Source organism: Neophocaena asiaeorientalis, unplaced genomic scaffold, assembly GCF_003031525.2.
Source record: "Neophocaena asiaeorientalis asiaeorientalis breed wild unplaced genomic scaffold, Neophocaena_asiaeorientalis_V1.1 scaffold129, whole genome shotgun sequence".
NCBI lineage: Eukaryota > Metazoa > Chordata > Mammalia > Artiodactyla > Phocoenidae > Neophocaena > Neophocaena asiaeorientalis.
Window position 1 is genome coordinate 5,684,399 of NW_020172446.1, and position 23,629 is coordinate 5,708,027.

General features: G+C 42.8%; 1 protein-coding gene across 1 annotated transcript; it reads left to right on the plus strand.

Moving 5' to 3' along the window:
• Positions 1-42: 42 nt before the first annotated feature.
• Positions 43-21,805, plus strand: GLOD4 (glyoxalase domain containing 4). Its single transcript, XM_024736470.1, has 9 exons — positions 43-155; positions 2,954-3,003; positions 3,566-3,686; positions 7,442-7,586; positions 13,322-13,458; positions 14,221-14,307; positions 14,577-14,690; positions 14,781-14,867; positions 21,023-21,805. Exons 1-9 carry the CDS (start codon positions 66-68, stop codon positions 21,086-21,088), a joined length of 897 nt encoding a protein of 298 aa, XP_024592238.1. The 5' UTR covers positions 43-65; the 3' UTR covers positions 21,089-21,805.
• The last annotated feature ends 1,824 nt before the right edge of the window (positions 21,806-23,629 follow it).

Genomic DNA, 23,629 nt, shown 5'->3' on the forward strand with positions numbered 1-23,629 from the left:
GTGACGTCACTACCGCGCCGGCGTCCTCTGTGGGCGGTGCGGCGCTGTACGAGTAACGGCTGGTCATGGCGACTCGTCGGTCTCTGCACTTCGTGTTCAAAGTGGGAAACCGCTTCCAGACGGCGTGTTTCTATCGTGATGTTCTGGGAATGAAGGTGGAGACGGGGCGGAGAGGGGTTGGCGCGCGAGGGGGTAGCGGGAGGCTGAGCCCCACATGGCCGAGGGAGGGGAGAAAAGGGTGTGATGTGGATTTCAGCGGGAACCCGGGTGTCCGACCTTAGCCCCTAGACTTCCCATTAGCTCTGTGGTTTTCAACTTCAGGAAGAGTCGTGAGTCGCGGCTTGGGTTAGATGGACTTTGAAAGGGGGTCACACTTACTAGTGGCCGATTGTGTGCCCACACATGTCCTTTCATTTAAGTTTATTCACGAATGTTTATTCCTGCCCTTGCGAAGCTTCTAGTCTAGTGGGAAAGGTAGTAAATAAAAAGTTATATATAATACTCCTCCGGTGAACAATGACTCTCTTCTGGTTTGGAGCCTTTCGGTTTAGATATCAGCATTAGTCAGAGTTCTGCTTCTCTTGTTGCTGGTTTGAATGGTCTCTTGGATATTGAGTCTCTGGGTGAGTGCTCCAATTCTTCTCTCCATAGTCCAGATCTAAGTGTGAAGTGAGAACCCATCCTCGTCTCCCAACACCTGGAAGTCGCCTCTCTCCAGCTCTGAGCAGCTGTGATTCTGCAGAGATCACCTGGGTGGCAAGAGCTGGTGGAAGCTATTGGGGAGCTTCCTGATAACCAGGGACTTTAGATGTTGTCAACTGAAACAAAAATGCACAACCTAAAATTTTCGAGTTAAGTTCTTTTTGGGAACCTTACTGAGGACTATAGCCTGGAAGACAGCCTCTCAGATAGCTCTGAGGAACTGCCCCGAAGAGGCAAGGGCGGAGCTAGAATATATATGAGTTTTTTTCTGGGGGGGGAATAAAACCCAAAACCACGTAGTTGAACATCAAAAGATTACTGCTAATCACAAAAACAGACATCTCAAGTTAATGCTTCTTTCTTTTTTTTTAACTTGGGATTTTAAAAAATAAATTTATTTATTTATTTTTGGCTGCATTGGGTCTTCGTTGCTAAGCACGGGCTTTCTCTAGTTGCGGCGAGTGGGGGCTGCTCTTCACTGCGGTGCGCGGGCTTCTCATTGCGGTGGCTTGTCTTGTTGCGGAGCATGGGCTCTAGGCGCGTGGGCTTCAGTAGTTGTGGCTTGGGGGTTCTAGGGTGCAGGCTCAGTAGTTGTGGCGCATGGGTAAATTGCTTCACGGCACGTGGGATCTTCCCGGTCCAGGAAGTGGTCCCCTGCATCGGCAGGCGGATTCTTAACGACTGCACCACCAGGGTAGTCCCAGAAGATGGGTTCTGGATTCATTGAAATTATTCCTTAGATATGCATCTTAAATATCTAGGGCCAGCATCCAAAGCATGGAATGCTTCTTGTTTTTCTCCATCCTGAATTCCCTTCAAGGTGCACTGTTGGTGGGCCACTGCAGTAGCTGATGCCCTGGTCCTTGTAGAAATGGAGTTGCAGGCGACATTCTTTGTTTACAGTGTGCAAGAGTGTGATTTAATGTAGAGACACCGCAGGAGACATGGAGTGCAAAGGGAGTTACCTGAATTCATCAGTCATTTAAAAAACATCACCCGCTTCATGGTTCTGTGTTGGGCTTTGGTGACAAAGATGAAAATAACCCTGGTATCTGTCCTCAATTAAAGCTCCTGGCTTGGAATGGGGGTGGGAATTGTACATTGCTGATGGTAACGGTACTTGAAATTTGATGATAGAAAACCACAGAGCTCTCTCTTAATGTGTTTCCTCATTGATAAAAGGGTGGTTGTAAAGATTAAACACATTATTATATGTGTAGTATTTGACACATGGTATGTATTATGTAAGTGTTAGCTACCATTATTATAAAAGTACAACAGTAGGAGAGCTTTAACTCTAACCTGGTCCACAGGAAATAATTCATGGAGACCTTGTACTTGAGGTGACCTCTAAAGATAGGTGGGATATCCATAGACCTAGATTAGAGGGAGGAGTATACTAGAAAAACTGAACAGCCAATGCAAAGTTAAGATATGTTTGGGAAGCACCACTAGTTTTATGTGCCTTTAGTTTTTTGGGGTTTTTTGTTGCTGTTGTTGGCTGCTCCACACGGCTTATGGGATCTTAGTTCCCTGACCAGAGATCGAACCCCAGCCCTGGCAGTGAGAGCGTGGGGTCCTAACCACTGGACTGCCAGGGAAGTCCCTGATAGTATCTTGAATAATATGCTAAGGAATTTGGATTTGATGTCATAAAAAGTGGGGAGCTCTCTTACATCTTAGAGCAGGGCAGTGGTGTGATCAGAGCTGTGCTTTAGGGACTTAATTTTATGGTGGTATTAAGGAAAGAGATCAATAAGATGATTTCTAATAAATAGTCTGTGAGAGATGTGATGGGAGCTTGAACTGGAGCAGTAGCTGTGGGACTCAAAAAGGAAAACAGAAACTGACACATTGAGAGCCTACTGTGTAGTAGGTTCTGTGTCAAATGCTTTAATAAATTATCTATTTTCACAACATATTAGGAGACTCAGATCCTAATAATGTTGTTCTCAGAGTTACACAGCTACTAAGTGAAGGCCACACTTTTTTCACTACACAGTACTGCTTCCCAATCTAAATATAATAGATTTTACAACTTTGTTTGGTTGCCTGACCCTTGGTATCAAGCCGATCTTTCTTACCTCTACTACTTCCAACCTGGGAAAGATATACAGCTCGTTATCTTTTGTCTGTTTTACACAGAAAGCTTACAAATAATAATGTCTGTGTTTTCACATTTTAGTTTGTGCTAAATATGCTGTGTGTACTACTAGGACAACTTTGCCATTAATTCTCATTCCCTTACCAGATTCTTCGGCATGAGGAATTTGAGGAAGGCTGCAGAGCTGCCTGTAATGGGTATGACCCCTTGTTTCTTAACATCTTCTTTAGTCTCTGAATACCCCTGAAGAACAGAAAGCAGTTTCTCAAAGCGAGTAGAAGGCAGTAGAATAAATTAAGGAGGCAATAAATTAGGGAGGCAGCTTCAGGGTCACAAATGAGTATATGCTGTGGATGAAGCAGTGTCTTATGGAGTATCTCTTAAGCTTAGTAACCATGGCAAGCTGAGAAATTCCAAGGCCTGATGGGAATTACTTGCTTGACAAGTAGGCAAAAAATGAGTTAAGGTCAGGTGGGACGGCTGTCCCTATAGGATTCAGCTCCCTACTTTAAAGAAAACGTAAATGAATCTTTCCCTCAAGTAAGTGCCAGACAAATGGTCTTTTGAGCCTTTGGTGATGGGGCCCATGAGTGCTGTGCACTGCCGCTCTTAGCACTGGCTGAGGTCATCTCATCCTTATGGGTACTTGGAGGACCAGAAGGGACTGCTCACCTCTTTGTCCCAATAGTTATTTGGGGGCAGCCTGATGCAGATTTTGTCTGTGGCCACTGGGTTCATTTTTTTTTTTCATTTTTCTAGGCCTTATGATGGAAAATGGAGTAAAACAATGGTGGGATTTGGACCTGAGGATGATCATTTTGTTGCAGAACTGACTTACAATTACGGCATTGGCAACTACAAGCTTGGCAATGACTTCATGGTAAATATCATTTTGTTCTAGCAGATTTTTGGCTGTACCTTTTAGAGAGGTCACTGATACGGCTGTAGATAACAATGACTACTGATTGATGGCTTTGGGGTGCAGTTTGGTGATTAGTTTTTTGATATTTTCTATTTAAAAAAGAACAAAACCAAGAAACCTGCTTGGGCCCCTGTCTCCTAGCTGGCTCAGGATGAAATGTGTTCTCCCACCACTTAGGAATCAAGCTCAAGACTTAGAGACAGGTTTGAAGGAGACAAGACTCCCCTGGGGGAATGACTGAATCTCGGGAGGTGGAAGGGCCAGAGTCAGTGGTTCGTCAGATCCTCATCACCATCCAGGGAGATATTTTCTCTCTAGTGGACAGTTGTGATTGGGGTGAGCGATTGCAGTCAATCCTAGTCAGAGAAAAATCTGAGAAGGTTTTAAGGATAGAGAGAAGGTGTCATTGCATGCACTGCATTCGTTAATGCATTCAAGAATTCAAGTGACCGTGCACCTGTCATTTGCTGAGCAGTTACTGTGTGCGAGAGGGAATGCCACTGGGCCCAAATACATAGCAAGAGAGGAGTAACTGATTCTTACCCAGAATCTACTGAGCAACTCTACCTCATGCTAGATGTTATTTTGCTCATTTGATCTCAGTATTCTTGTTAACTCATGTTAAAATAACGGTACCTAGATGGAAGTTTGTAGGACCATATATATATATATATATATATATATATATATATAAAGTGTTTTGTAAATGGAAAGGACTGCTGAGATATAACATATTAATACACTTCTCTTTCTCACTCTCCATGCCTCTCACTAATTTATTCATTTAACAGATATTTATTGTGACTTGCTCTATGCCATGTACCTTGTTAGGTCCTGGGGATACCATTTAGAGCATGTTCCCTGGCCTAAGCAGTTTCCTGTCTGATGGGGGAAACAGGTAAAGAGACAACAAGGATACCGTGTGATAAGTTCTAAGATAGGGATAAGAACAGGGGAATGTGGGAACACACAGGAGGAATTTCCAGCCTGTGCTCAGACAGATGAGAGTTCAGGAACGGCTTCCCAGAAGTGACGTCTGAGCAGGGTGAGGGGGGCAGGGTGGGAGGGTGAGATGGCTGTCCTCAGCATGTGCACAGGCCTGGAGGTGAGAGGGAGCACGGCGCTAAGAGAACTGTGAGTGACTCACTCTGGCTGGAGCTTAGTGTGTGAAGAAGGGAGTGGGTAGAGTTGAGGCTGGAGGAGTGAGCAGGGGCCACATCATATCAGGACATTCAGACTTTATTCTGAAAGCAGAGTGGAGCCACTTTTAAGCAGGGGAATGACGCAGTATTTGCCCTGTACAAGAATCCGTGGCTAGAGCAGGGAGGTTGGGTTGGCAGGGAGCAGGACTGGAAGTGAGGCCACCAGCACACAGGATACACAGCAACCTGCAGTTCCGTAACTAACAAACGCGGCAGTAGTGGGGGAGGGAGGGAGAGGATGGATTTGAGAGATGTCAGAGGTAGAGTTCATAGGATTTGGTGATTGAGTGTATATGAGGGTCTCTGTGTTTCTCCTTATCTTTCTTTTCTTTACTCTCCAAATTTAAATCAGGGAGGAAAAAAAAGAGCAAAACCATCTTGGTGCCATAAACGTTTAATCGGCTCAGGTCAAATGTTGATCAGTGGGCCTGCAGGTACTAGAAGCCATGTAGGTGGAGAACAGCTTGGTGGCTCCACTGTGGGTCTTCCCAGGAGACTTTGGTAGTAAGAGAGCCTTGATGAAAGGTGCCTTCTGTGCTGCTCCTCAGTTCATGGAACACAAAGAAAAACAGGTTAAATAGAACTCCCATATGTATAAAGAACCCCTGTATAGTGAGAAGAAGAGGAAGTCTCTTAAACATTGAAAAAGATGTTCAACTTCCGAGCTGCCATTTGTCATCTATCAGATTGGCAAAAATCAAAAGGTGTGATAACACACTGTGAGGAAGGGTGTGGGAAAACTGCCACACTCATGCATTACTAATAAGAGTATGAAGTGGTACAGCCTCAAGTTTGGCAGTATCAAAATAATTAGTGCCTTTACCCTTTGACCTTGCAGTTTCACTTCTAGGAGTTCAGTTTATGCATATGTTAACAAATATGTGAAATGACCTGTGTATTAAATTATTTATTATTGAGTGCCTGCTATGTGCCAGGCACTGTTCCACGAACTTCGGATAAGTGGTGAACAAAACAGACAGAAATCTGTGCCTGGTAGGGGAGGGGGCCCAGGGCCTGACAGACAACAAATAATAAATTTCAGTGAGGCTTCCCTGGTGGTGCAGTGGTTGGGAGTCCGCCTGCCGTTGCAGGGGACACGAGTTCGTGCCCCGGTCCGGGAGGATCCCACATGCCATGGAGTGGCTGGGCCCGTGAGCCACGGCCGCTGAACCTGCGCGTCTGGAGCCTATGCTCCGCAACGGGAGAGGCCACAACAGTGAGAGGCCCGCATACAGCAAAAAATAAAATAAAATTAAAAAATAAATTTCAATGAATGAATAAATAAATAATACAATATAATGTAATATATGTTATTGAATATTTTAAAGGTGATTATTGTAATGGGGTAAGAACAGAACAGGATAAGGGGGGTTGGGAGTATGGGGCAAATGACCAGTTTTATTTATTTATTTATTTTTTGCAGTACGCGGGCCTCTCACTGTTGTGGCCTCTCCCATTGTGGAGCACAGGCTCCGGACTCGCAGGCTCAACGGCCATGGCTCACGGGCCTAGCCGCTCCGCGGCATGTGGGATCTTCCCAGACCGGGGCACGAACCCGTGTCCCCTGCATCAGCAGGCGGACTCTCAACCACTGCGCCACCAGGGAAGCCCCCAGTTTTAATTTTAAGTGGGGCGTTGAGAGCAGGTTTCTGTGAGGAGGTGACATCTGAGCAAAGTCTCGGAGATAAGGGAGTTAGCCGTGTGGATATCTCAGGGAAGAGCATTTCAGCTAGGAAACAGCCAGTGCAAAAGCCCTCAGACAGCGCCTGGCACGTTTTAGAAAACATGAGGAGGCCAGCATGGCTGGAATAGAGCCAGGGGAGAGGGGGAGGAGAGGGGCTCAGAAATGACATGGGTCAGATTGTCTTGGCCCTTTCAGGCCATCGTAAGCCATCCCTGAGTGGAATGAAGAGCCATCAAGGGTTTTAAGCAGAGGAACAAGAGCATGGGGTTGCCATCCTGAGATAGACTGTAGGGTGGGTTTCAGGAAGTTTACTTCAGCTGCAGAGTGGGTGATGGATTGACAAGACTGGAGGCAGAGAGAGGCTGATCTGCAGTCCAGGCTAGAAACGAGGCCGGGCACATCGGAAGGCATAGTGCGCATTCTTAGGCATTTTGATTAATTTAAATAAAGAATGTCTCGATAGTTGGTTTATGTATTTTGGTTTAAAAAGCAAAATTAAAAAGAGAACATTTTAAATAAGTAGCTGGCGAGCCAAGGGTAAGTTCAAGATTTCTCTGACCAGATTTCGAAAGTGAGGAGAGATTATCTTTGGTATTAAATGAATCAACTTTCTCTGGCATTTGTGTTTCTGTCCTACAATTCACAAAGTTTGGAATCTTTGTGGGAGAAAAATGTCCAAAACCTACTTCAAAATTACTAGCAGAAAATTTTGAATGCCAATTAAATCTTAGGTGATTTGATGTAAAGGCAGTGGTGTTTTGCTTCATCATCTTCTATAAAATATCTGTTGTGATTACGCACTTGGGTGATACTGTTGTTTGCCATAGGGTATCACGCTCGCTTCTAGCCAGGCTGTCAGCAACGCCAGGAAGCTGGAGTGGCCACTCAGTGAAGTGGCAGAAGGTGTTTTTGAAACCAAAGCTCCAGGAGGATATAAGTTCTATTTGCAGAACCGCAGTCCACCTCAGTCAGGTAATTATCCCCACACTGACAAAAGCCCTGTCTAAAGGCTTCTGATGGAAGGAGAGAGGGAGCTCAACTTCTGTCTCCTGTGGAGTCTTTCTATATTGACATGACACATCTTTCCCAAGCCAGTGTTGTTATTTGTCCTCTAAGAAATTATATTCTCATATCAGAATTTGAGTGCATCACTGTAGGGGTTCTGGACTGGTTCTATCTATTTTACTGGTAATGTATCTGTTTAGGATACTTTCAGCTGCAGATATTAGGTACCCAACTGTAGCTTGAACGGTAAGAAAATGTTTTAGTTCACAGAGCAGGCATTCTCTGGGTAGGAAAGACTTCAGGGTTAGTTGATTCAGCAGCTCAGCAATGGCATCAAGAACCCAAATCTTCTCTCTCTGCATCCTCTTGTCCTCAAGGGTCTGCTTCTCCCCCTCAGGGTTGTAGGGTGGCTGCCAGTAGCAGTTGGGGCTACCTGCCTCCACATTCTCATCTGGTAGGAGGAAGAGAAACTGACTTCCTGTGGCTCTTTTTTAAGGGCATAGCAAAACTTTCCTAGAATCTTCCAGCAACTTCCTGGTCAGAATTGATTCCCATGGCTGCTCCTGAACCAATCGCTGGCAGGCAAGAGAAATAGGATTATCCTTAGACCGGTTAGTCGTATCCTGCAGCTAAGGTCAGTTTCCCAGACTACAGTGCTGGCTCTTGGTCAGTGTGGGTGAATGAAATGAGGAGCCCACCGCCCTGACTGCCGCAGTGAGTGGGAGAGAAACTGCATGACGTTTCACGTACGAGGCATCCTCGTCACACATGTATTTAATTCCTGCAAATTCTGCTACCTGCTCTGCCAAGAGAAAAACAAAAGCAAGAAAAGGGAAAAAAAAAATACTGGTGAATAGCAAGGGCACTTCTGCCTGTCATTCAATCAGTGAACACAGGCCCCTAAGTGCACCTGAGGTGAAGACATTCTCTTTCCCCGCTGGTCTGCCTCAAGTCCCCAAGGCCCCTCATACTGAGCCTGACAGTTGTGTTTATTGCTACTTGCTTTTCTTTCTTTTTTTTTTTTTAATATTTATTTATTTATTATTTATTTGGCTGCGTTGGGTCTTAGTTGTGGCAGGCAGGCTTCTCTCTAGTTGTGGCGCATGGGCTGTAGGGCGCGGCGGGCTTTGTAGTTGCCCCGCAGCAAGTGGGATCTTAGTTCCTTGACCAGGGATCGAACCCTCATCCCCTGCATTGGAAGGCAGTAGGGAAGTCCCTACTGCTACTTGCTTTTCATCTGGAGCTCAGCAAAAGAAAGAGCGATGTTCCAGTGTGGGAGGTTAGGCTGGTACTGTGGGACGTACTGAGAGATGGTATTTCTGAACTTCACTGGTAATGTAAGGGATTCCTATGAGTATTTTTATTGATAGGTGATAGGTGTTTTATATACTAACTTTGAAACTTAACTCCTGCCACTCATTCCATTATACATTTTTTCCCTAGTCTTAATGATGTTTCAGTACATAAAATAGTACAGGGCCTCACAATCATAAGGTTTTTTTTTTTTCTTTGCTTTCTAGATTTGGTTTTTATATTCCAAAGATATCAATTTAGGGTATTGACATTAAAATTCAAATATTTTCTAATGACATCATCTTGAGTACCTCCAAGTAACTTGAAAAGTTTTCCATAGAATCTTTTTTTTTTTTTTGCGGTACACAGTCCTCTCACTGTTGTGGCCTCTCCCGTTGCGGAGCACAGGGTCCGGATGCGCAGGCTCAGCGGCCATGGCTCATGGGCCCACCTGCTCCCGCAGCATGTGGGATCTTCCTGGACCGGGGCACGAACCCGTGTCCCCTGCATCGGCAGGCAGACTCTCAACCACTGCGCCACCAGGGAAGCCCCATAGAATTTTCTTTTTTGGTTACTATTTTTTTCTTTTTTTTTTTTTCAGTACGCGGGCCTCTCACTGCTGCGGCCTCTCCTGTTGCAGAACACAGGCTCCGGGCGCGCAGGCCCAGCGGCCGTGGCTCACGGGCCCAGCCGCTCCGCGGCACGTGGGATCCTCCCGGACCGGGGCACGAACCCATGTCCCTTGCATCGGCAGGCAGACTCTCAACCACTGCGCCACCAGGGAAGCCCCATAGAATTTTCTTTTTTGGTTACTATTTTTTTCTTTTTTTTTTTTTCAGTACGCGGGCCTCTCACCGCTGCGGCCTCTCCTGTTGCAGAACACAGGCTCCGGGCGCGCAGGCCCAGCGGCCGTGGCTCACGGGCCCAGCCGCTCTGCGGCACGTGGGATCCTCCCGGACCGGGGCACGAACCCATGTCCCTTGCATCGGCAGGCAGACTCTCAACCACTGCGCCACCAGGGAAGCACTGGTCACTATTTGTTTTTTGAATTTTATTTATTTTTTATACAGCAGGTTCTTTTTAGTTATCCATTTTATACATATTAGTGTATATATGTCAATCCCAATCTCCCAATTCATGACACCACCACCACCTTCCGCCACTTTCCCCCCCTGGAGTCCATACGTTTGTTCTCTACATCTGTGTCTCAATTTCTGCCCTGCAAACCGGTACCATTTTTCTAGGTTCCACATATATGCATTAATAAACGATATTTGTTTTTCTCTTTCTGACTTACTTCACTCTGTATGACAGTCGCTAGATTCATCATAAGATGTTTTTGTTCTTTGGAATGATAATACCTTTGGGGCATTAATTTCTGGTTGGTGATATAGTCAAATCTATAAGTCTAGCCTGGTGTCCGTACTTCTTTGAATGAATCACTCCTGTGTAGTTTCACCCACTATGACTGTTCCTGCCCCTACCTCCCTTCAGGGTCAGAATCACCTGGAATTTGTTGATGTCTCAGTGAATGGGGAAAACTAAAACAGTCTACCAGGTAGAGGCACCTGTGAGAAACACCTTGCTTTAGCCATGGTATTGCTTGTCTAGAAAACGGGACTAAGGCAGTGAAAACTGAAGGAAAATGCACTGAATTTATCCTAGTCAGATACAGACTTGGAACAGCTCTTCAAAAAGTCACTTTACAAACTCCTTAAAGAAAAATTTTAGTATAATATCTAAAAAGACTATCCAAAAAGACTTTTAAGATACTCCTCAAACAACTTATGTCTCAGAAGCTGGAGTTTCTTCTTATGCTTCAACTAAACAATATATTGCAACAGACAGGATACAGAAGCAGATGTAAGAATCCAGCTATCTTCTACTAATCCAGACCTTAAAGAGATTCACAAAAACGTTAAAATGATGCTGTTCTTGTCATTGCTTGTTTTGGAAAACACAAGTTATTTTTCACACAAAAAATGTAATATTCTTATTATTTTTAAATGAATTAATATGGAAATTTAAAAAGTCACTTTACAATATAAAAGTTTCCAATAGGGCTTCCCTGGTGGCGCAGTGGTTGAGAGTCCGCCTGCCGATGCAGGGGACACGGGTTCGTGCCCCGGTCTGGGAGGATCCCACATGCCGCGGAGCGGAATGATAAGTGTTTTAATATAACTTTTATTCTTTTTACAAAAAATAGATTTTTTTCCCCTAGACACACAGATATGCAAAAATAAGGAAGAAAAAAACATAACCACCGTTAACATTTTACTTATTTTATTTATTTGGTTGCACTGGGTCTTAGTTGCAGCATGCATGTGGGATCTAGTTCCCTGACCAGGGATCGAACCCAGGCCCCCTGCATTGGGAACATAGAGTCTTATCCACTGCACCACCAGGGTAGTCCCTGTTAACATTTTAGAGTATATCTTTCCAATCTTTTATCAAAAGAAATAAATATATAATTAAATATATATGGGATTCCATTGTGTGACATTGTAGGAAGAGAACCAGTTGTCTGTTGTTAGATATTCATGTTGTCTCTGGTGTTTCGTTGTTATGAGCAACACTGTGATGAATGTCTTTGTGACAAAAGGCCTTCATACATCCGCAGTCACTTCTTTAATTGCTGAAAATGGGATTGCTCTTTCAAAAGCAGTGGAGGGTTTTTAGATACATTTTGTCAAATTGTTGCTCAGAAACGTACTAATTTACACTCTGCCATTATTACATGATTGTGGGTTTTTCCCCCTGTACTATAACAGTTAACACTGTGAACTTTTAAAATTATTTGCTAATTAGATAACAAAATGTTTTATTTGAATTCTATTTATTTATTTATTTTTGGTGTGTTGGGTCTTCGTTTCTGTGTGAGAGCTTTCTCTAGTTGTGGCGAGTGGGGGCCACTCTTCATCGCGGTGCACGGGCCTCTCACTGTCGTGGCCTCTCTTGCTGCAGAGCACAGGCTCTAGACGCGCAGGCTCAGTAGTTGTGGCTCACAGGCCTACTTGCTCCGCGGCATGTGGGGTCTTCCCAGACCAGGGCTTGAACCCATTTTCCCTGCATTGGCAGCCGGATTCTCAACCACTGCGCCACCAGGGAAGCCCCTTATTTGAATTCTAATTTCTTTGTGAGGTCAAACATGCATTCATATTTTCATTGACTGTTCCAGTTCCTCCTTTTGTGGATTACTGCTTCGTGCCTTTTGCTTATTTTTCCAGGACGTGCATCTTTTTCCTATGATGTTTAAAGGTGATTTAAATATTTTAACATATTTTAATATTTAAATATTTTAAACATATAAAATACATATGTTGTTAAAAATGTTTCCTACTTTGTTTTATTCTTTAATTTTGATAGTAATTCTTTTTTTGATTGTTGTCTAGGGGTTTTCCATTTCATGTAATTAACCTAGCACATTTTTTTCTTCATGGTTTTTCTATCTTTAGTATCAGATTAAAAAAGATCTTTCTGGGCTTCCCTGGTGGCACAGTGGTTAAGAATCCACCTGCCAATGCAGGGGACACAGGTTCGAGTCCTGGTCTGGGAAGATCCCACATGCCGCGGAGCAACTAAGCCCGTGCGCCACAACTACTGAGCCTGCGCTCCAGAGCCCGCGAGCCACAGCTACTGAGCCTGTGCGCCACAGCTACTGAAGCCCTCACACCTAGAGCCCGTGCTCCACAACAGGAGAAGCCACCGCAGTGAGAAGCCCGTGCACCGCAACAAAGAGTAGCCCCCGCTCACCACAGCTAGAGAAAGCCTGCACACAGCAGCAAACACCCAATGCAGCCAAAATAAATTAATGATAGGTAAAATAAATATTTTAAAAATCTTATTTATAAAAAAAAGTCTTTCTCCACCCCAAAATTGTTTAAATAATCACCCATTTCTAGTATTTTCATGGTTTCAGTCTTTAAACTTAATCCTTTAACTCATTAGGAATGTATTTTGCCATTTAGTTTAAAGGTGTAGCTTCTTCCCACCAAATAAGAAGCCAGTTATCTTTTTTTAAAAAAAAAGTATTTATTTTTGGCTGCGTTGGGTCTTTGTTGCTGTGCGTGGGCTTTCTCTAGTTGCGGCGAGCAGGGGCTGCTCTTCATTGCGGTGCGCGGGCTTCTCATTGTGGTGGCTTCTCTTGTTGCGGAGCACGGGCTTTAGGCATGCAGGCTTCAGTAGTTGTGGCACGTAGGCTCAGTAGTTGTGGTGCATGGGCTTAGTTGCTCTGCGGAAGCCAGTTATCTTAATGCCATTTATCTTTATTGAATAATCTGCCCTTTCACACTGACTTAAAATCCCTTTCTTATAAACTAAATTCTTATATATACTTGAGCCTGTTTGGGTCCTTCTGTTCCATTCCTTTGCACTGCCCTGTTCATTCCTGCTGTTTCGTTACCCTACAGATCCTGTATTAAAAGTAACTCTAGCAGTGTCTGATCTTCAGAAGTCCTTGAACTACTGGTCTAATCTACTGGGAATGAAAATTTATGAAAAAGATGAAAAGAAGCAGAGGGCTTTGCTGGGCTATGCTGATAACCAGGTGAGCAATCTTGGAAAGAAATAATTGTTACTATGAGTTTGGCTTATAAATGAAGTTAACATGAAGGTTATTCTCATAGTCTCTTCATAGTAATTCAATATTTAGGACAGAAAGAAGGAAATTAAAATTGCTGGTAAGCTCACCACCCAGATATTACCTTTGTTTATATTGGGGGAATGTGTCCTTTCAGGAGTGGATTTGCTGAGTCAGAAGAGATGTAGGCAAGATTTAATGCTGTAATGATAATCTATTTTTTTTTCTCTTAATAACTTAGCATTTGAGCATGATTTAGTCCTTTTACTTTGAGCCAGAAGGTCTACTCCTAGGAATTTATTTTACAAACGTACTTGTCCTACACGTGCACAAAGAAGTATGTACAAGGTTATCTGCTGCGGCGTTGTTTGTAATAGCAAAATATAAGAAATAACCTAAATGCCCTGTGGATTCAAGCAATAGTTCAACCATTTATGGTTCATCCATAGAATGGATTAGTAAGCAGCCATCAAAAAGAATGAGGCGAGTCTCTATGTGCTGAGATGGTAACATTAATTGGAGAAAAACAAGGGACAGAATAGTGCATACCATTTGTGTAAAAAAGAAAAAAGGATATATGCCTGTGGATGCCTGCTGACTGGTTGCCTCTGGGGTGAGAGTAAGAGGGAGACTGAGAATTTACTTTATTCCTTTAGCCCTGTTTGAATTTTTTTCTTTTACCACGTAACCTGTTCCGAAAAATAAACCCGCTTTCTCATGTCTTTTCAGTGTAAGCTGGAGCTACAGGGCATCCAAGGGGCAGTTGTTCATGCAACAGCTTTTGGACGAATTGCCTTTTCTTGCCCCCAGAAAGAGGTAATGTTTGGTACCAGCTCTTTTGTTTAAACTCTGTGACTAGCTAGTTCAAACAGCTAGGAAACTTGACCCTCCCTTCTCTAGGTTCATGTTGATTGTGGCTTTGGTATCAAGTTCAGCAGTTGTCTCAAGAGCAGCTGAGATATAAAATCAAACAAGAGGTGCCAGAGTCTTCTGGTTGATCTGAGATTCCTCTGGGGCTTTCGAGGACCACAGCCCAAGAGTGGTGTGGGACCCCTTGCTCACTTTGCTTTTTTGTTTTCCTCAAGTTGTCAGACTTAGAAGATTTGATGAAAAGGGAGAACCAGAAGATTCTGACTCCCCTGGTGAGTCTGGACACTCCAGGGAAAGCAACAGTGCAAGTTATCATTTTGGCCGACCCTGTAAGTATTACCTAGGAACAGGACAGGCTGCACCAGGGCTTTCTTCTGAGGTGTCTTTTTGCCAAATTTCTTTTCTCTCTTTTGGTGTAGGATGGACATGAAATTTGCTTTGTGGGGGATGAAGCATTTCGAGAACTCTCTAAGATGGATCCAGAGGGAAGCAAATTATTGGATGACGTGAGTCTCTTTTCTAAATTTATCTCACCTTCAGCTCAAGGGGGTGCTGTTAAGTGTGTATGAAGAAGGACCCAAGCATCAGGGCCAGTTCTTACTTTCAGAACCGTGTCCTTTTGAGGTGACTTTTTGAGCCAGAGGCTTGTATCAACTTCATTGCCACCTATGTGACTCTTATCTGGGTGCAGTATGTGTGCCTTCCCTCCACCTCGGGCTGCCTTGGAGAACCACTGCTGCTAAATACATCACTGTTCTGCTCGGTGATCGGAAGTGCCCCGACGCCACCCCCTCTCACTACCTTAGCCCCTTGGTCATCTCTTCTCCACTCTACAGCATCGTTCTCTTCCTTCCTAGCAAATTGTTCTCATAAGCATACAAACTAACTCTAGTATCTTCTAAAAATCTTTTATTGACCCCATATCCCTTCTCCAGATTTGTTTTAAAAATCTCCCTACACGCCGTTTCTACTTCTTACCTCCCATTCACACTTCACTCTGTTCCACATTGGCTCCTGTCACGCAGTGAGACGCTCGCATTGACGTCATCGGTGACCTCCTCTTGCCAAATCCAGTGACTGTTTTTCTGTCCTCATCAAACACGATCTTTTAGCGGCACGCAGTGTTGTACCCCAGCTTCCAGCACATACCTCATATGTAGCTGGAACTCAGTGAATACTCTGCTGCTGCTGCTGCTGAAAGGAATGAATCAATCTGTCCTGGTTCTGTTGCTTAGGATCTATGTGACTGACCTTAAGAAATTTACTTCAAGTCTCTAAACTGTAGTTTTTTATCCAAAAATTTGAGGAAATAAGATTATCCACCTCATAGGATTGTTGTGTTGTTTATAGAGCTTGGCAAACTGCTGACATAATAACGGACACTCAGTTGTTGTTCATTAAAGCTGGAAATGTACAAAAAATATAGCATTTACAAATTTTACCATAAAGGAAAATAGAATCTCAGGCAACCTCTTAGTTGACAAATTGGCTAGATTGTTCTTGCTCTTTCATATCACTGACCAATTTCCTCCTCTTTTTTTTTTAAAAATATTTATTTACTTATTTACTTATTTATTTGGTTGTGCGGGTCTTAGTTGCAGCAGGCGGTATCCTTAGTTGTGGCCCGCAGCCTCCTTAGTTGTGTTGTGGCCTGTGGGCTGCTTAGTTGCAGTACGTGGGCTCCTTAGTTGTGGCATGCGTGTGGGATCTAGTTCCCTGACCAGGAATCGAACCTGGGCCCCCTGCATTGGGAGCACGGGAGTCTTATCCACTGCGTCACTAGGGAAATCCCCAACTTCCTCCTCTTTTGAGCTCTCTTCTCCCTTGATGTTGGGGATCCTGCCATCTTCCTATCTCTCTGACAGCTTCCCCTCAGCCACAGGCATCTTTGTCTGTGACTGATCCTGAAATGATTTTGCCCACGGTCCCACTTTGGCTGTCTTTTACTCTCTCATTATACATTCTTTCTCTTCTCTGAGTAGAAGTTACCTGTTACTGTGGTCATCTCTGCGCAGAGCTTCAGCCATCATCCATTCTCAACTTCCTAACTTCTAGTTCCCACTCCCCACTAAGCTCTAAATGAGCATTTTTCATTGTTGTTACTGCGGTAAAATATACATAGAATTTAAGTGTACAGAAATTTTAGTGTCCACTTTGATGAGTTTTGACACTTACATATACTCGTATAACCACTACTCAAAATATAGTACATGCCAGAATTCTTTTTTCTTTGCTGAGTGGTATTCAATTTTATGAATATAACAATTTGCTTATCCATTCTTCCAATGGTGGACATTGAAGTTTTTGCCAGATTTTTATCTATTTTAAGGAAGACTGCTCTGAACATTCTCACGTAACTCTTCTTGTGGACATGTGTTTCATTTCTCTTGGGTAAATACCTGGGAGGGGAATTGCTTTTACTTTCTAAGAAACTGCCAAACAGTTGTCCAAAGTGATTGAACTGCTTTACACTATTGGCCATGTATGTATAGAAGAGTTCCAGCTGCTCTGCGTCCTCACCAACATTTGTGTGTTGTCTTTTGTCCGTTTCTTTCTGTAACAGATTTTATTTTTAATATTTCATGATTTAAAATTCCATATATACACAAAAGAGTAAAATCCCTATGTGACTGTCACCAGTCAACTCTGCCATAATTTTTCATCATTCCTTTCCACCCCACTTGTTTTTTTGGCAGTGGGGATATTTGTTGGAGAATTTTAAGGCAAATTTCAGACATCATGTCATTTCAACCCTAAATACTTAAGTATTTTACACATTTTAAGATGATTTGAAAAGTGAAAATTACAACATTGTAAAGGAACTATACTCCAATAAAAATAAGTTTTTAAAAAAAGCAAAAATTAAGGAATTTTCTTATATACAATATTGATATAATCACACTTAAAAATCAACAATATATCCTGTTTTTTTTTTTTTTTACAGCTAACACTGTTATATTGCCTCCTTATATCAACCTCTTATTTATTTATTTGACTGCATTGGGTCTTCATTGCGGTGCGTGGGCTTCTCATCACAGTGGCTTCTCTTGTTGCGGAGCATGGGTTCTAGGCGTGCGGGCTCAGTAGTTGTGGCTCGTGGGCTCTGTGCAGGCTTCTCATTGCTGTGGCTTGTCTTGCTGCGGAGCACGGGCTCTAGTCACATGGGCTCATTAGTTGTGGTGCACGGGTTTAATTGCTCCACGGCATGTGGGATCTTCCTGGACCAGGGATCCAACCCGTGTCCCCTGCATTGGCAGGGGGATTGTTTTTTTTTTTAACATCTTTATTGGAGTATAATTGCTTTACATATATCCCATATCTCCTCCCTCTCGCATCTCCCTCCCACCCCTCTAGGTGGACACAAAGCACCGAGCTGATCTCCCTGTGCTATGCGGCTGCTTCCCACTAGCTATCTATTTTACATTTGGTAGTGTATATATGCCATGCCACTCTCTCACTTTGTCCCAGCTTACCCTTCCCCCTCCCCATGTCCTCAAGTCCATTCTCTATGTCTGCATCTTTATTCCTGTCCTGCCCCTAGGTTCTTCAGAACCCTTTTTTTTTAGAATCCATATTTATGTGTTAGCATACAGTATTTGTTTTTCTCTTTCTGACTTACTTCACTCTGTATGACAGTCTGTAGGTCCATCCACCTCACTACAGATAACTCAATTTCATTTCTTTTTATGGCTGAGTAATATTCCATTGTATATATGTGCCATATCTTCTTTATCCATTCATCTGTTAATGGACACTTAGCTTGCTTCCATGTCCTGACTATTGTAAATAGAGCTGCAATGAACATTGTGGTACATGACTCTTTTTGAGTTATGGTTTTCTCAGGGTATATGCCCAGTAGTGGGATTACTGGGTTGTATAGTAGTTCCATTTTTAGTTTTTTGAGAAACCTCCATACTGTTCTCCATAGTGGCTGTATCAATTTATATTCCCACCAACAGTGCAGGAGGGTTCCCTTTTCTCCACACCCTCTCCAGCAAAGCAGGCGGATTCTTAACCACTGCACCATCAGGGAACTCCCAACAGTATATCCTTAATGTCACCTAAAATTCAGTTCTTATTAAAATTTCCCTGACCACCTAAAAAATGGTTTTATACAGTTGGTTTGCCCTGTGTATTTTCTTTTGTTTCTTTACTGCCCTATGTATTTTTTATTTAGCTTTAATATAATTGGACTATATCAATACAGAATAATTTATCTGATCCATTGAGTTTCATGACAAACTAATTGGAAGACACACCACTGATCTATTTTACATTTTAGCCATTCTCTAACCTCTAAATATAAATTTATTTTCACTCTCTGTGTCTTTGCTCACATTATTTTATTCTCCTAGAATGTCCCTTCTCTCATTTGAATATTTGCTTATATTTCAAGGCCCATTTAAATTCCCATTTTAAAATTTTTTGACTGTTTTTCTCTTTCTTGTTGTTGTGTTGGAGTTCTGGATACGAGTCATTTGTTAGATAATCTGCAAATGCAAGTACTTTCCCCATTCAATGGCTTGACTATTTTCTTAATATAGGCTTTTGAAGAACAGACATTTCTCTAAGTCCAGTTTATCAACTTTTTCTTTTATGCTTAATGCTTTTTTTGTCAGACTAGTGTTATAGCCAGAGAAACTTTTTACCTGGATAGACCATGGACATTTCAACTCCACATGCCTATAACTTAATTTATCCTACTTCAAATCCAGTCTTCATTAGTATAATAGAAAAATAAAAATTACTATTTATTAAGCATCTCCTATACTGACATGTTCTTAAGTGCCTTATGTATATTCTGCAACTCTTACCATAATCTACAAGGTGGATAGCATTCCCTTTTCAGATGAAGAAACTGAGGCTCAAAAGAGTAAGTCACCCAGTATTATACATTCAGTAAGTGGCAGGCAAGGGCTCAAACTGAGGTCTTTCAAGTTTCAAAGCCAGTTCTTTTTTTCTTCTATACTCTGCTCCCGCCCCTGAATAGCACTATATATTTGTTATCACAATCGTTTAAGCTAGAATCCTCAGAGCCAGTTTTTCTTTTAACATGCTTTTTATTTTAGAATAGTTTTAGATTTACAAACAGAGCCGTTTTTGAATACTGTTTCTCCTCACTCCTACATTCTATTAGCAATTAGTCACCAAGAACTGTGAGTTCTACCTCTGAAATCCTTTGTCTATCTACTTCCCTTTTGAAAAAGCTCTCATTTTCACCTGCAATACTGCAAAAGCCTCCTCCCACCTTCCAGTCAATCCCTGTTGTTAGCACTAGCTCTCAAAGCATCAATCCAATAATTTAAAAAACGGTTTAGGGGCTTCCCTGGTGGCTCAGTAGTTAAGAATCCACCTGCCAGTGCAGGGGACACGCGTTCGAGCCTTGGGTCCGGGAAGATCCCACGTGCCGGGGAGCAACTAAGCCCATGCACTACAACTACTGAGCCTGCACTCTGCAGCCCACAAGCCACAACTGCTGAGCCCATGTGCCACAGCTACTGAGCCCGTGCGCCACAACTGCTGAGCCCATGTGCCACAACTACTGAAGCCCGTGTGCTTAGAGCTCGTGCTCCGCAATGAGAAGCCGGCGCACCGCAACGAAGAGTAGCCCCCGCTCACCACAACTAGAGAAAGCCCCTGCGCAGCAATGAAGACCCAGAGCAGCCTAAATAAGTAAATAAATAAAATTTTTTAAAAAGAGACTTCAATTTTAAGCTGGGCTCCCCTGCCTTCCCTGCCCACAAGCCCCTTTCTATGACCTCAACCTCATGGAATGATAGGGTAAAAGGACTCTGGTGGAACCAAAACATATTGTTATTAACAAGGCTTCTTTTTTAATTAAGAGGTTCCAAACCAAACAGTACCAACATCAGCGGAATGGTGTGGGAGGAGGCGTGGAAAAAGGAAATCATTCCAGGCTTATTGCTAAGATGTCAAAATAGCTTTTCACATTTGGTCTCATCATTAGACTGAGTCTCCTGAGCACTAAAGATTCTTGAGAGCCCACCCAGACTCTGAGAATGACAGCACTTTCTGTTCCAAAGAGCCCACAGCGGGGTGTGCTTGGCCTGCTCTCCAGGCAGCGTCAGCTACACTTTCCGGCTGCAGGCTCTGCCCTTTACTCTGCAAAATGAGAACTAACAAGCGATTGCTTGATACCCATCAGCATCCTCTGTCAAAGTAAACACAAGACTCTATATTGAATGAACATTTTTTCTTCTTTTTTTAGTTAATTAATTAATTTATTTTTTGACTGCGTTGGGTCTTCGTTGCTGTGCCCGGGCTTTCTCTAGTTGCAGTGAGCAGGGGCTACTCTTCGTTGCGGTGCGTGGGCTTCTCATTGCGGTGGCTTCTCCTGTTGCAGAGCAGACTCTAGGCACATAGGCTTCAGTAGTTGTGGCACGTAGGCTCTAGAGGGCAGGCTCAGTAGTTGTAGCGCATGGGCTTATTTGCTCCGCGGCATGTGGGATCTTCCCGGGCCAGGGCTCGAACCCATGTTCCCTGCGTTAGCAGGCGGATTCTTAACCACTGTGCCATAGAAGTCCCTGAACATCTTTTAATTGTTAATTTGATTGTGGGCAGTGCAGTGAGGTACGAAGTAGACTATGTGTTTTATTTTATGGATTGAGAATAAATAAATATTCCAATTCTGTTTCTATAGGCAATGGCAAAAGATAAAAGTGATGAATGGTTTGCTGCACAAAATAAACCAAAGGCTTCAGGTTAACGGAAGACATCACGTGGAACAAGCATTAGTGATTCCTGTCGAACACCTGTGAGGCCTGATGTGTGCATTATGTGACAAATGTTCTCACAACTTGGTGGTTTCCTGTATAGGCAGAGAGGCTGGGTGGTGAAGATGTGTGTATTTTTATCTTTGAGAGCTCTGATATATTTTAGAGAGAAAATCCTATCATTATCAGTCCATCTAGAGGAGAGCTCTTGCTGTCATCTGTGCCATCCCTGGAAGGGTACATTTTTTGTGTAACTGTATTACATCAGTAATCAGTTCTTCTGCAGCCTGGGACAGCTGTATTAAACAGGACCTTTGGTTGGGAATGGAGGGAATTTTGATAAGTGTGTAGATTTAATGAGAACAAATAAACCCAAATCAATTGCTTACAGCAGGAGTACTTCCAGTACCTGGTGACAGTATGCTGTTCTAATGTCTTAACTCTAGTAGGCCTTGACCAATAAAAACTTTTAAAGAAATTTTGTGTCTTGAACCAAAAGACTTGGTTAACGTTCCCACATTTTTTGCTTTAAATTTTTGAGTAGCCAGAGAAAACAGACAAAAGGATCTAATGTATTATGTTGCTACACGCCTGGCTCTGCGCTAGTTTCTCTCTCTCTCTCTATTTTTTTCTTTTAATCCTCGTAAGAAGAGACCATGTTAGATTTCTTAGTGATGGATTAGATGATTTCTTCAGCATGAAAAACTTTTTTTTAATATTTTCTTGTTTTCTATTTGATTCTGCAGAACAAATCAGTTTTAATCACTGGAAATAGAATTAAGTTGGGCATAGTTATTATGAAATGTTTTTTGAAATTATGCTTCTGAAATCAAGCTGTTACAACCAACCTGTAAGACTCATTATTTAAAGTGGTGCCAGGTTCAAACTATAGGGAAGAAACTGATGAGATTGGAAAGGATTGACTCAGAAGATATCTGTTCCTGTACAATATACATGAAATTACTTGTAAATCATAGCCTCTGCTGTTCTCCGTTGCTGGCAGGGTAGGGTATGGAAATTTCAGAGTGAGTTTCAGCTCACCTTCTGATAGGGCTATCTTAACCTTCACTGAGAGGAAAATATTATTTCCCAGCTCCACAGCACTTTTCATTCCACTTAAATTCTCTATCTTAGGGAAGCAATTGTGAGTTTCAAAGCAAATCAAGCTATGTTCCTCCTGTTGACAGTTGGTTCACTTTTTTTTTTCCTATGCATGGGGAAATTATTATGAATTTTGAATAATCAAGTAAATGCCTCTGTCTTCTTTAGACTATGATTTGTTAATTCTCAGATTTTCTAATTAATTAATAATTAGATTATTAATTCTTGATGTTTATCTCTGGTAATACTGTTCTCCTGAAAAGAAACTATACTTCTCCCAGTGTATTAGGCTGTTGTGATGTGGCCTTTCTTTTTTTTTTGGCTGCGCTGCACAGCATGTGGGATCTTAGTTCCCTGACCGGGGATCGAACACGCTCCCCCTGCATTGCAAGGTGGAGTCTTAACCACTGGACTGCCAGGGAAGTCCCTGATGTGGCCTTCTAAGTTTGTTATAGTAAAATAAGTGGTTTATGTAAGTACTAAACACATGCCAGATTCCTCTTTATCTGTTTATCTTATGTTGTAACATACCCCCAATTTTTTCTCTTAAATGTACAGCTATGCATGAGAGAACTGAATGCTGTTTATCTACCTGGGACATTTTAGCTTCATGATATCAGCCTCCTTTTATTTCTCTCATTGCCTGTCATTTTTCCTTTGTTGCAGTCTTTAATATTTTATTCATCCTAAAACCATTTACTGTACCACTTTGGCCTTTTATCAAGCAATCCAAAAGTTTACCTCTGCACAGGGCAGCTAGTAATTTTAAACCAAAAGTTACTACTTTCCCATCTATGGGAATGGTATAATCAGCTACAAAACAAGGTTTAAAGATAGTTTTGCCCAAGCTGGTGTTTTTAAACAGATGAAGTTGGGAAGTTCCTCAGTTTCTCCAGAGTTGTGTTTTCAGAGTAGTCATTTTATTTTTCGACTTGAGGGGTTGTGGTCCTAGCATATTAAGTTGAAGTTCAAATATCTCTTGAGTTTAAATCCAGAGAGATTTAGAATGGCTGTGTTGTGGAGTTCTCCTAGGTTAGCCTGTAAAGTTAGTATGAAATCCATGTGTGTCTGACGTCTGAATGGAATTAGCAAAGCCAGGGACATTTAGTGCTCCTTAATATGACTTTCTGCCCATCTCACCTGTCCCACAATGTCCTTGTGAGTCGGAGAGTTTCCAGGAGGACTCCCCGTCGGCCACTGAAATTTATGGTAAGAGTTGATGGGAAGAGACCCGCTGCGGGGGAGGAAGCCTCTCAGGGAGTGGTGAGTCCATGCGGGTTAGTGGGCAGCCTGGGTAGGGGCATTCAGTGAGGGTGAACTGTGGCGAGGGTGTGAGGAATCCGGGGATTACTGGGTGCGGGAGAATGCGGGGCCAGGGATGGAGCTATAGGTAGGACAGACTGGGGCCCAGGAAGTAGGGAACTGCAGAGACG

Bases quoted from the DNA above. Each gene is read 5' to 3' on its own strand.
- GLOD4 (XM_024736470.1), top strand. From the start codon at position 66: ATGGCGACTCGTCGGTCTCTGCACTTCGTGTTCAAAGTGGGAAACCGC. The intron at 156-2,953 runs GTGGAGACGGGG...TTCCCTTACCAG, and splicing joins GTGATGTTCTGGGAATGAAG to ATTCTTCGGCATGAGGAATT. The intron at 14,691-14,780 runs GTAAGTATTACC...CTTTTGGTGTAG, and splicing joins TTATCATTTTGGCCGACCCT to GATGGACATGAAATTTGCTT.